General features: G+C 38.2%; 1 protein-coding gene across 3 annotated transcripts in view; it reads left to right on the forward strand.

Moving 5' to 3' along the window:
* Window positions 1–12310, forward strand: part of MDFIC (MyoD family inhibitor domain containing) — a 127925-nt gene that overhangs the window by 43562 nt on the left and 72053 nt on the right. For all 3 annotated transcript variants that reach the window (XM_027573874.2, XM_027573871.2, XM_027573872.2), the window contains exon 4: window positions 9410–9685. In XM_027573874.2, coding sequence (XP_027429675.1) covers window positions 9410–9685 — 276 coding nt within the window. The remainder of the gene's footprint in view (window positions 1–9409; window positions 9686–12310) is intronic.

A 12310-nucleotide genomic window follows, 5' to 3' on the forward strand; every position in this document is an offset into this window, starting at 1 on the left:
TTAGTTTCAGTGATGTAAGTGTTCAGTGATTCATTAGTTGCCTATAAAACCCAGTATTCATCACAACACATGCCCTCCTTAATACCCATCACCCTGTTCACCGTCCCTCACCTCCGTCCCCTCTGAAACCCTCAGTTTGGTTCCCGGGGTCCACCGTCTCTCATGGTTCATCTCTCTCTCTCTGATTCCCCCCACCTTCCGTTTTCCCTCCCTGCCCCTATGGTCCTCCATGCTATTGCTTATGTTCCACATATGAGTGAAACCATATGATATCTGTCTTTCTCTGCTTGACTGACTTCACTTAGCATAATCCCCTCCAGTTCCGTCCATGTCGATGCAGATGGTGGGTATTCATCCTTTCTGATGGCTGAGTAATATTCCATTGTATATATGAACTGCATCTTCTTTATCCATTCATCCGTTGAAGGACGTCTCAGCTCCTTCCACAGTTTGACTACTGTGGACATGGTAACAGCCTACTCTTGATGCGGTTTTTATATTTTATCAGAGTTCTTGGTTTCAAGATTTTTTTTTTTTAACTTGTATCCTTGCTTGACTGGAGGGCCCTTATCCCATGGGGGGAGAGCTAAAGGCACCCCAAAGCAGGGATGGGTCTGGGGCCTGTGTCAGAAAGCAATTCTGCATCTATCCAAGTGTGTCAGTGTGTATCTTAAGTTGAAACCTAAGAGTGCTGTGTGTTTCTAGTTGTTGCTATCTCATACTTGCTGCTGTTCTGAGAATCCTGGGGAAACCTATTTGTTCAAATTTAACAGAATGAGAGTAGGATTTTTCAGGCTTCTGCTTGCCCACCCACTAATTGGTTTTGTAAAATCAAAAAAATGCCTTTTATAACTTAAAAAAAAAAGAAAAAGAAAACAGGTAAAATTTCAGTATGTAAAACAGATTTTTGGAAGATTGTGACTTTGTGCTGTTTTTATTCATATGTTTTCTGTCATCCAAAAATACTGCTTAGCTTATTTATTTTCTATAAAATATAAGTACATATGCATTTATTTAGATATGTATTATACAGTTATAAATAATTATAAGCAGAGGTCACTTTATCAGTTGAATCAAGTGATGGAAATACCTATTGAGTCCGAGAACAAGGGGATACCATAGCAAACAGAGATCCTGTCTTCATGATGGGATTATATCAGAAGACAATATGATCTTTTAATATATAAATAAAGCTTGTAGATAATAATTCCATAAGGAAGCCTGCTAACTTAAACTGAAAAATATTCTGTTCTCAAATGTAGGAGTGGTGGGCTCCTATTATCCATATAAGTTAACTAGAAACTGTGATGTGCACGAGCGGGCATAAAGTCAGGCTGAATTTGTCATTCATTTGGGAATAGAAACCAAGCATTCAAGAAAAGCTACACTTGGAGGGAATATAATACAAATTTTTTGTTGTTCATTGGTTTACTGCTTGGGGCTTTTCAGAAAAACGTGCAAATCTTAAAAGAAAATGCTGATTATTTTCCTTCGTAATCCTTATGTTTTAGTATATTTTTCAATCAAGTTATTTTTCTGAAAAATGAAAGATGATGTTTGTGCTCCTTTTTCTGAAACCTGTTTATTTCTAAAAAGGTTTTGCGTTGACTTATAGGGAGGAACAGAAACCCCTAGTAACAGAATAAAAAATAAAAGCCAAATAGTAATCAGAAAGAAATGACAGGAAAATTTTGTAGGGAAGAGAAAAACAATGGTATGAAACTGGGAAGTGTTAAACCTGTCCATACCCATGAGGGTCTGTCACTTGTTTCTCATTTTACCAGTGAAGGTCCTAATGCCCAGGGAGATGAAGTAACTCTCTAAGGCTCACAGAACAGGGAAATACTGACTCGAGAATTCAAACCCTAGTGGGTCGTGCTCAAAGCCGATGCCCTTCCCTCCATCTGCTGATGCTGGTGTCTTTTGGAGGAAAATGTTAGCAATTGTGCACAAATTCCTCCCGATATAAAGGTGACCAACTTATCCCGATTCACCTGGGACTGTCCTCGTTTTAAAACTAAAAGTTCTGCATCCCAGCACCTCCCTTAGTCCTGATCAAACGAGATGGTTGGTCACTCTACTAGATCTCCTGCCAGCTGTGGTGACGATACAAATTGTCTTCGAACAGCAGAGTAATACCGGGTCCTTTTCCTACAGAACTGCATGATGCACGATTATCCCTCAGTAATAATCAGCTTCTGCATTGTAAGGCTTATCTGCTGTCTTCTAAGATTAACCACAGGCTGTGGATTTGGCAGTGGTCTTTCTACTGCTACTAATGTATTGTTGCTTTCTTTCTAGTGAAATGTGGTATCTTTTGAGTCATGTGTGCTAGGGGTAGTTCACATATAAGTATCTCTAATGTGCATCCTTGTTGATAGGACTTGATAGAAGCTATTAGGGTTTTGTAACAGTGAGTCCCAGCGTTACTCCATGGGCTAAATAAAAGTTTATTTCTTATGGAACAGTATAGGATGAGCATTCCAGGTCAGTGAGAGGCTCTCCTCTTCCCTGCTCGCCCTGCAGATTTCTTCTATTTGGTTTCTCCAGCATGCCTAAGATACTTCCCTTTGCTGTGGTCAAAGCTGGGTTGCTGGCAAGTGCGAGAAAGAAAGTATAGAGGACACACCCCAGGCTGAGGCCTAGGCCTGGAAGTGGCAGAAATAATTTCTGCTCTCATTCTTTCAGAGTGAACATGGAAGCGTGGCTGAACTTGAACCGCCAGAAAGACTGGGGAAATGGTTAGCCAAGAGCCAGGACAATGGGGAGCATGGATTTGGGGAGAAGCTAGTAGTCCTCCCGCTTTCAGGCTCTGCTGAAATATGTCTAAGTACTCTCTTAATGTTCTTTACCAGATGAAGAAAATGATTGATTCTCCAAACAACTTCTCAAGTTTTGTCCTTTTGTTTAGGAAGAAGCATTTGCAACCCCTGCCACTGATTACTGATGAATTACTGTTAAAAATGCTTCCATCATAAGACAGTCTCCTCCATCCTGTGCATTCCAAGTCATGTAGGTAGACAGAGTTTGATTGGGATTCTTAAAGTGATCAATGTTACCAAAAGGTCACAGTTTCAAAATAGATTTCACTGTGTTAATATATACATTAAATAAAATGAAGATGTAATAGGTGATGAAAGAGTTCAGAGACTCAAGAGATAAATAAAAATTTTCGGATATGCCCTTGGAAGGGAACTGAAGAAACAGGTAGGAAACGCCAGGGGCTCCCAGACTGTGGAAGTGTTAGGGTACAGGGTCTCTCTAGGGTACACTCAGAAAGGCTTGCATCAAGCTGAGGAACAGAGTTGGCCATTAGCACATTTATTTTACTTGATTTTAGCTAAATTTACATTAGAACAAATAAATATAGTTTTATCATATTATGCATCTTGAAGTGATTTTTAAAGCTATTGTATCTAGATGCATGTTATATGTATTTATAATAAAACCCTGCGCTTTCCATATATATAATCTCTACCTATAGGTGCATGTTCTAAGTATAATAAAACACTATTTTATTTATATATAATCTCCACCATTTGTGTGTGTGTGTGTGTGCACATGTGCATGTTTGTCTCTGTCTCAGGGTGACCACAGGGTAGCATAGTACTGCACACCCAGTAAAAGCTTCGTTAACTATCTCTGGGAAGAGTAAGTTCGGTTCATACTAAGTCATCCCCCGGCAGTATTCTATTTTGATAATTTTGTTACAATTTTAAATTCTAAGCATTTAATTTTCTTTGTATGTGTACCACCACCATTTAGATTGGGTACATGGTAGGATAATTCTTTTGTAATTTTATTAAATCTGATTTGTGAAAGAGACCAGGGACTAGAGATGACTTGCACCTGCTAACAGATTATAGGCTATAAGAAAATGTTGCTTTATATTGTCACTCCAGCAGCTGCAGTTTCAAGTGTGGTTATTACTGGCTACAATATCACCCAGTTTTTTGTTTTTTTTTTTTTATTAAAAGAAGTTCATGCTATTGACTCATTACTTCCGTATTTATTATTCTTATTGAAAATCACTAGATTTAATTCTGTTGGTTTCCTTCCTGATTGAAAACATTTGAACCCAGAAAGCACAGTATTTCTTAAGACATTTGTAACTATTCATCACGGATATGAAAATTACAGTCATGCAGCATTGTGTGAGCAGTGATTTCCAAGAAAAAAAAATTCTTTACACATATGGTAAGCGGGTGACCAATGCTATCCAGGTTTGAAGATGCTGAATGTTCATATAACTGGTATTTGAAATTTTGATGTGTATTGCATTTGTTACTGAATATCAAGAATACATTTTTTTTTGCTCACAGAGAGTAAGTTTAAAATGGGGTCTTTTGTAGAAGCACCCATCCTGTTTAGAATGATATAACAGACGCTGAATGTTCACATATCAAACAAAATGCCAGCTTTCTGTAGAAAAAAGGTGTCAAAAAGTTTCTTTGTACCTTTAACGCATGTGATTATGTAGTACAAAATGCAGAGTTTGTAAAATTTCTTGAATATACAGGCAAAAAAATGAATAATTCAAAACAACTCATAAGTTCTCCATTCTATTGTCCCTTTATAACGCAGGCAGAAGATAGCGGTGCGCTCCCAATAGAGCTGAATTTGCACAAGTTACACCTCTGAAAATGCCAGATGGTCTATGGTCTACTTTTGAGAGCTGTCACATATGTAAAGATTTGAAAAAAGAAAGACAGCTGAATGAGAGCAGTGGATCATTAAAGGGAGAGTGAGGGTCCCTAGGCATCACTTGTGTTTTAAGAAGCATTGTGTCGTTCCCATATTAGTGTGCTTTTTTTTTTTTTAAAGCCATACACAACTTTTACGCAGTAAGGAAAAGAAATCTGTTTAAAGCCAAGTAGTTGGGGTTTAATCAGTCAGATGTTTTTGTTCTTCATTTGAGAATAAAATCATGTTTCTGACTTGGTTTTACTTATAATTTTCCTGTAAGATTCAAGTCACACCCATGAAAAATTCTCAGTGACGTTAAAATAAATTGTTAAGATAGCTAATCTATCTAGGGTTTATCCAGTTTTAATTTGACTTACATACTGCGTGTATCTGACCAAATCATAAAACTAAGAAATTGTGTTAATGTTAAAAATCTGGCATAAAGAGATAATACTCGGTTGTTACCTGACCATAATACAAACTATAGGAAAAATAATTGGGTGACAGTGAAACAAAAATGAATGTACTATCATTTTTCTGCCAACAGAAATAGATATCATTTTGAAGATTGAAATGTAGATAAATCATTAAGGATATGTTTGAATACCACTCCAGCCATACCCGGTAATTTGCAAATAGTCAATTTTGATAGTAGAAAAAGGTCAGATCTGTCAGTTTAAGAATTTCGTGGCAAGACGTAGTTGTCTTTTACCACCTTTATTTTTAGTTATTGAGAATGTTTATGACGTGGTAATTTTAAATTTATCTTGGATTATGGACTATGACAGGACATTTTTGGTTGACAAGAAGCTCCTTAGCATCGGTCAGTTGGACATTTCAATTTAACCAAGCTCTCAGATTGCTTGAAATATTCTTCAGAGAAAAAGTCGCCCCAAATATTCCATTTATTTGGCGAGATTACTGGTAAGTGCTCTGAAAAGAACACCAAATTAGGTTTAACTGTCTTCTTTGGCATCCCTTTAAATACATATGCATAACTATCTATGTTCAATAGCAGTCATTAGGATGTCATTCTAGTTGATACAAGAAGCTATGGGAGCAGCAGATTAATCTCTAGATCAAATGATTGCACACCCATAATAGATCTCCTCTTGCAGATGTCTTGTCCATTTTTGTTACAAGAAGGTCATATACAGCTGTTAAACAGAGATGTAACTTTTTTTTTTTTCCATCAAGAATTAAGGACAAAACCAAAATATTTTTGATATATTTTCACACCATTACTTTGTCGTATTCCCCAATATTTAATTTTTAGGTAATCATTCTCTTTTATCACTGAAGAACCGAAAAACTGTACGAGGAGTTCATAGGTTAGTTTAATAGATATTAATGGTAACAGATTTGGTAGGAAAAGATGCTTTTGTTTGTTAAGAAATGAATTCTTTTTTCTTGAAATATGCACAATCATGGGTAGAATGTTTTGATATGTTAAGATGTTTTTCTTCAAGAGACATAAGATATGTGAACAAGAATGGAAGTAAACAATGTGTGCTAAAGACCTACTCAAATGCAAACTGTCGTCTTTGTCAAAAATATATACCGTTTTGGCTAATGCCCAGATCACAGATAATCAGGCCCTTTTTAGACATTGTCAATACCATGTATAATTGTTAAGCGTTGCATGCAATACTTTTTCTAAATTGAGTTCTTAGTATTCAGATTTAATTTACATTTCATAACTGTTCATAATCATAAATGGAAAAGAAGACTAATTAGAACAGCAGTTTTTGATTTTGAAATTCCAGGAAATTATAAAATAGTAAAATTTTGGCAACGAGTGGTTTTTGTTTTTATAAGAGTTGTTTTTGCTGAAGTGCTGTGATTGATAGCTTTGCTTAGGGGCTACTCAATCAATGTAAATGTTGATTTTAATAATCTCATTACTTAACCAGTGTAAACAAATAACATTTGGGGGAAAGAGGAGTCGGGGCTCTTCAGCTGCAAAAACTAGAATCCATTTTGGCTAATTTAAATGGAAAAAAAATTTATTAGTGATGTAGTTTTGGAATAGTGTTGAGGTTTGGTGGGGTGGGGTGCAGAGCCAATGGCCCAGAAAGAATTCTTGAGATGGTCTTTGGTGCAAAAAGGTGGTTTTATTAACGCATGGGGACACGACCCATGGGCAGAAAGTGCTGCTGCACCAGGGTTGTGATGAGGGCTGGCTGATTACATACTTGGGAGGTGGGGGTAGGGGAAAAGGGAAGTTTTCAAAAGAACTTTCATACGCTGAAGAGGACGTAAGATACTGGAGGCCATGCCATTGTCAAGGTTTTTTTCCCCTCTAGTAAGGCATTAATAGTAAGACAGTTGGGAGCTTCCTGGAGGAATGTGACACATACCCCACCCAGTAGTTGGGGTGGGATGGGGGAGGGATGTTGCAGGGTGTCAGCTTCTGCTTCGTCCTCAGCACAAGGAGGTGTGCTGCTCCCTCCTCATTAGCACACACACCCTCCCAGGAGTTACACAGCCAAGATCATTCCCATCCATTCCGTGGGGCTTCTCTGTTGAAAATCCCACTGCTGTGCCATCAGCCCATGGTCTGCTAGGGAGTGGATATCAGACGCTGCATCCCACAGCCAAGACCAGTAAATGTCTTCTGTACTGTTTGTGCTCAGAGTTACCTCCCTGGTGTGGCTGTGGTCTTGCTTTGGCCACTGCTGTATGTAAGTCATCCTTGTGCTTGGTAGGACTTAGGTCACAAACCTGTCCCCTAGCTGCAGAGCAGTCAAGGAATGGGATAGAGGAATTGACCAAAACTCTGTGAGGGTGTCCAGAAATGCCAGGCAGCACAAATGATGAATAGTCATCCTGCTTTTTTTTTATGATTCATTGTCCAAAGAATCTAATTTGTCCCTCCTTAGTATCATGGTATTAGGTCTCATATTCTTTTAAAAGATTTTATTTATTTATTTGAGAGAGAGCATGCCTGCAAGAGAGCAGGAGCAGGGGGAGGGACAGAGGGAGAAGCAGACTCCCCACTGAGCAGGGAGCCCCAGGGGCTGATCTCAGGACTTTGGGATCAAGACCTGAGCTGAAACCAAGAGACAGATGCTTAACCGACTGCGCCACCAGGTGCCCCTCTTATATTTTTTTTCAATCTGAAATGTTTTGCTTTTCACATACAGGGATTTAATGCATCCGTAATTTATCTCTATAAGGTATATATGCACTTAGATGTGCAAACACATACATATTTGGAGCTCTCTCTATTTTTCCCCTGGTTATTTGTGCCTGGACCCACAGCACATGGCTTTAGTGCCTGGAATTTCTTGATAGGACTATATATGTAGTAAGTCAAGTGCTGCAACCCTCTTTTACTTCCTTAAAATTGCTTTAGTGATTCTTGGTTACTTTTCCTTATAAATTTTTGGATCAGTTTCTCAAGTTCTGTGTAAAAGCCTGTCGGAAATTTTATGGGAATTACACTAAATAAATAAATTGGGGAGGATTAATATTCACTCTACATTTAGTAGGTTTCTTTTATGTCCTTCAGTACTGTTCTGTGATTTTTTTTGCCATAAAATCTCTGCCCATTTTTCTTCCTAGCTTAATTCTTAGATACTTATGGGAGGTTTTGGGGGGCTTTTTTTTCTTTTTTCTTTATTTTTTTGATCTTGTAAAGAGTTCATTTTTTCTTGTATATTTGCTGTTTGGTTACTGTTGGCATAGAGGAAGTTTGTTGATTTTAATGTGGTTGATCTTGAATATATCTTGTTAAATTCTTAGTGTTTCATAGGGTTTGTAGTCTCATAAATTTCCCCTAGAACATTCCAATTAGGTATGCATCTCAAAAATATTTTTTTTCAGACCTATTATTTCTTTTTCATGTTCTATTCCTTTCACCAGTACCTCCAGTGTCATGTCAAATAAGAGGGGTGAATTTGGGCCACTTTTTCTTGGTCCTAACCTAAATGGGAGCATTTCTAAAGTGCTGACATTTAATTTCGGCAGATGTGTTTTATCAGATTAAGGAAGCTCTCTTCTATTCCCAACCAACTTATTCCCAATAAATGGCTTATTTTTATGTCAAATTAAAAATAAATATGGAAAAGTTTTCTCCAGGACTTAAAAGGAAATTGAAGGGGTGCCTGACTGGCTCAGTTGGAAGAACATGTGACTCTTGATCTCAGGGTCATGAGTTGGAGCCCCACACTAGCTGTAGAGATTACTTAAATAAATAAAACTGTTTAAAAAAATTAAAATGAAATTGAAAAGAAAACAACTATATATTTCTATGTTGTCCAGTTTTGATACTTGGAGTCATTGTTTTTTTCCTTTTATCTCAAAAGATAATTAAACATTTTATCCTGTTATCTGGGGATGTTGAGATAATACCATGTTTCTAGCACCCAAAAGAGGGACCCGGTACATAGAAAAACAAACACTTGCTGTTGAATGAGTGTGGAATAACTTTTTCAGATTTCCAATTTAAATTTTCTTAAAAAACAAAGCAGTCTTTCCCACTGTTTTCATATGCCTTGTATAAAGTCACTTTTGGTGACCCTGTCCCACTTCCCTTTTTTTTACTAACTATGTTTTCTCTGTATCCATGTTTATTAATATTTTCCTTTTTTCTTTCTCTCCATTTTGTAGAACCATGGGTAAAGCCCAGGGAAAAAAAAAAAAAGTCTGTTCCTGAATATATTTTGATGATTTTCAAATATTTCTTTTTTTAACTGGATCAACTTTTCCTGTTGTTTAGCTCAACCCCAGCGCTTGCCTCAGCTTCCAACGTGCTCACAGGAACCAAGTGAGGAAGAAACCAGCAAGATAAAGAATGGCCACACAAGCCTGAGCAATGGAAATGGAATTCACCACGGGGCCAAACATGTATCTGCAGATAATCGAAGACTTTCAGCACCTGTTTCTCACAAAATGCATAGAAAAATTCAGTCCAGCTTGTCTGTAAACAGCGATATCAGTAAGAAGAGTAAAGTAAATGCTGTCTTTTCCCAAAAGACAGGCTCTTCACCTGAAGGTGAGTTGGAGATACATGCTTATTTTATTTGACCAGATGTAAAATCATAGTCACCAATAACTACTTGATCAAGCAAACATGAATGAAGAATCTTGCTTATCTTTCAGACAAACAGGAGTTTTGGTAAAATACAACCTCTCCAAAGGGAAACACAAGCTAGGAAAGGAAGTGCCGGCAGCTGACATCCTGCTTTAGATTATTGCCTTCTAGAGTGAGGAGTCATTACTTTAAATAGAACCGATATACTTACTGTTTTTAATACCATGTTTAAAAATATGGATGCAACGTGCTGGTGGTGGATGCATGTATTTTCTCTATCCCTGGTTCATTATGTTATTCTGTGGTTCAGAGAGAAGATCGCCTGCTTGTATGTTTGTCTTGCAAGTGAGTTCTTAAATATGCAACACTAAAATGAGAAAAAGATTTGGTGATTGTCATATTCTTGCCAGAGAGGGGGCCAGGTGATCTCTGTTGCTTCACTGGCTCGCATCTTCCGGCCAGCTGTGCTGCCACTCTCACCCCTCATTCCCTGCCTGCCCAACCCCCCCCCGCCCCACCCCAGCTCACTGTGCTCTGGCCTTTAGCTTCTCCCATGGAGGTACAGGGGTATTCTCTGACCTCTCAGGAGCTAGTTACTATGTCTTCAGTTCGGCTTCATCCTGCCCTTGGCCAGGTCAAAGTCAAGTTAAATACTCTGAACCTGAGAAAGGTTTTCTTTATTACAGCACAAACTCATCTGATGACAATGGGTTTATAACCCACGGACTCCTTTTATAAAAATAGCTTGCCATATTATATATTTTTTTATTTTTTATTCTATTTTACTTTTTTTAAAAGATTTTATTTATTTGACAGAGAAACACAGCGAGAGAGGGAACACAAGCAGGGGGAGTAGGAGAGGGAGAAGCAGGCTTCCCAGGACGCTGGGATCATGACCTGAGCCGAAGGCAGAAGCTTAACGACTGTGCCACCCAGGTGCTCCTATGTATTTTTTTAAAAAAGAATAGTCTCCCTACCATGTATAAGGTCCCAGATGTCTGCCAGCCTATCCATGTTCCTCCGTCCTTCCTCTTTGCTCTCCTTTAGCAGTTCTTGGGATCCAAAAATTCAAATCTGTTTTCTAAATATAGATGTAGATAGATCTTTCCCCCTGCTGGTTCAGGTATATCTGATTTTTTTTTTCTTGTTCCCCTTACCTTTCAATTTTAATTACCATGAAATCTTAAGTAAGGCAAATTCTGTCAGTGCTTCTTTGAAGTTGGCTATGCTTATTCATAGAGATAAATTGAGTTGTAAATAGGAAATTGTATTGAGAGTTACCAGTAATGAGTGGGAGAAAGGATATTATATTTTGGCTACAGGTGTCTCAAACTCAACTGAGGTAAAGTGTTAGGTTGATCAAATGGTATGATAATAAATGGTCTGCATAGTTCTAGGTCAGTGACACTACTTTCCAAACTAATTAGATTGAAAGGGACATGATTGACACTTTAAAATGAGTTTGACATGTAAGCTGTATGGTCATCTCTGAAGCAGAGGTAGGCTGTTAACTAAACTGGCTCTCCAAGGAGTTGGGAAGGCAATGCAATTTTCTTTAGAGTATCTTTGCTTCTAGGTGATTGGGTGAAATAATTGAAATCTACTTGTTTTATACATTTGAATTTACTTATTACAGCCTTAACCTCTTATTTGCCATTTAATATTTTCTTATTTTAAAGAATGGTCTCTCAGTCCAACCGGAAAGGTGCATATCAGCCCAACTTGAAATATCTTATGGAATTTTTAGAAAAATTTTCGTTATTTTCTTATTTTTAATACCATGTCTGAAATTACTTCTGATGGAAGAATGCAGGTTTTTTTTGTTTGTTTTGTTTTGTTTTTTTGCCTTTTGAGATTTTTATTTATTTATTGGAGGGAGAGAGTGTGAGTTGGGGGAGGGGGGGAGAGGGTGTGTCATAACCAGGCTCCATGTCCAGCATGGAGCCTAACACGGGGCTCAATCCCACGACCCCAAGACCATGACCTGAGCTGAAATCAAGAGTCAGCCGCTTAACCAAGAGAGCCACCCAGGCGCCCCAGGAATGCAGCTTCCTAAGTAACCTGCAAAGGAAGAGGAAAATCAGTAGTGTTGAAAGAGTTCTAGTCTCCCCCTCTGTCTCCGTCTCTCTCATTCAGTCCTGTGAGTGTGCGACGGGGATAAGGATTAAGGATAATCCTGCTCTTTATCACAAAATCTTTCCCAGATTCGGCTGGGGGTATGAGTCATATGAAACACAAACAAAGAGGTCTAAATGTATTGTAGAGTGTCCTCTCCAGAACTTGGCTGTGAGGCTATAAAACTTAGCCGATTGTATGTTCCTGGTGTTGTGATTGCTCAAATCCAGATGAAAATTTCCTTGTCGCAGTTCATATAATGTCTCCGAATTAGGTATCCTCATGCTTTTTGATGCTATTTAAAGTTGAGCCCTGAGTTTCAGTTTTGAAGTTAGGTTTCTTCTCTGACAATGGTGCTGTAGCTAAACAAAAAGGGACAGACGGGGCAGATAGCAAGTGGAAGAACCAACGTTGTGAGCATGGCCAGCAAGCTCGCTGGGTGACTCGGGTTTCTCTGGGGCTGCTTTCTCT

Source organism: Zalophus californianus, chromosome 12 (assembly GCF_009762305.2).
Source record: "Zalophus californianus isolate mZalCal1 chromosome 12, mZalCal1.pri.v2, whole genome shotgun sequence".
Lineage (NCBI taxonomy): Eukaryota > Metazoa > Chordata > Mammalia > Carnivora > Otariidae > Zalophus > Zalophus californianus.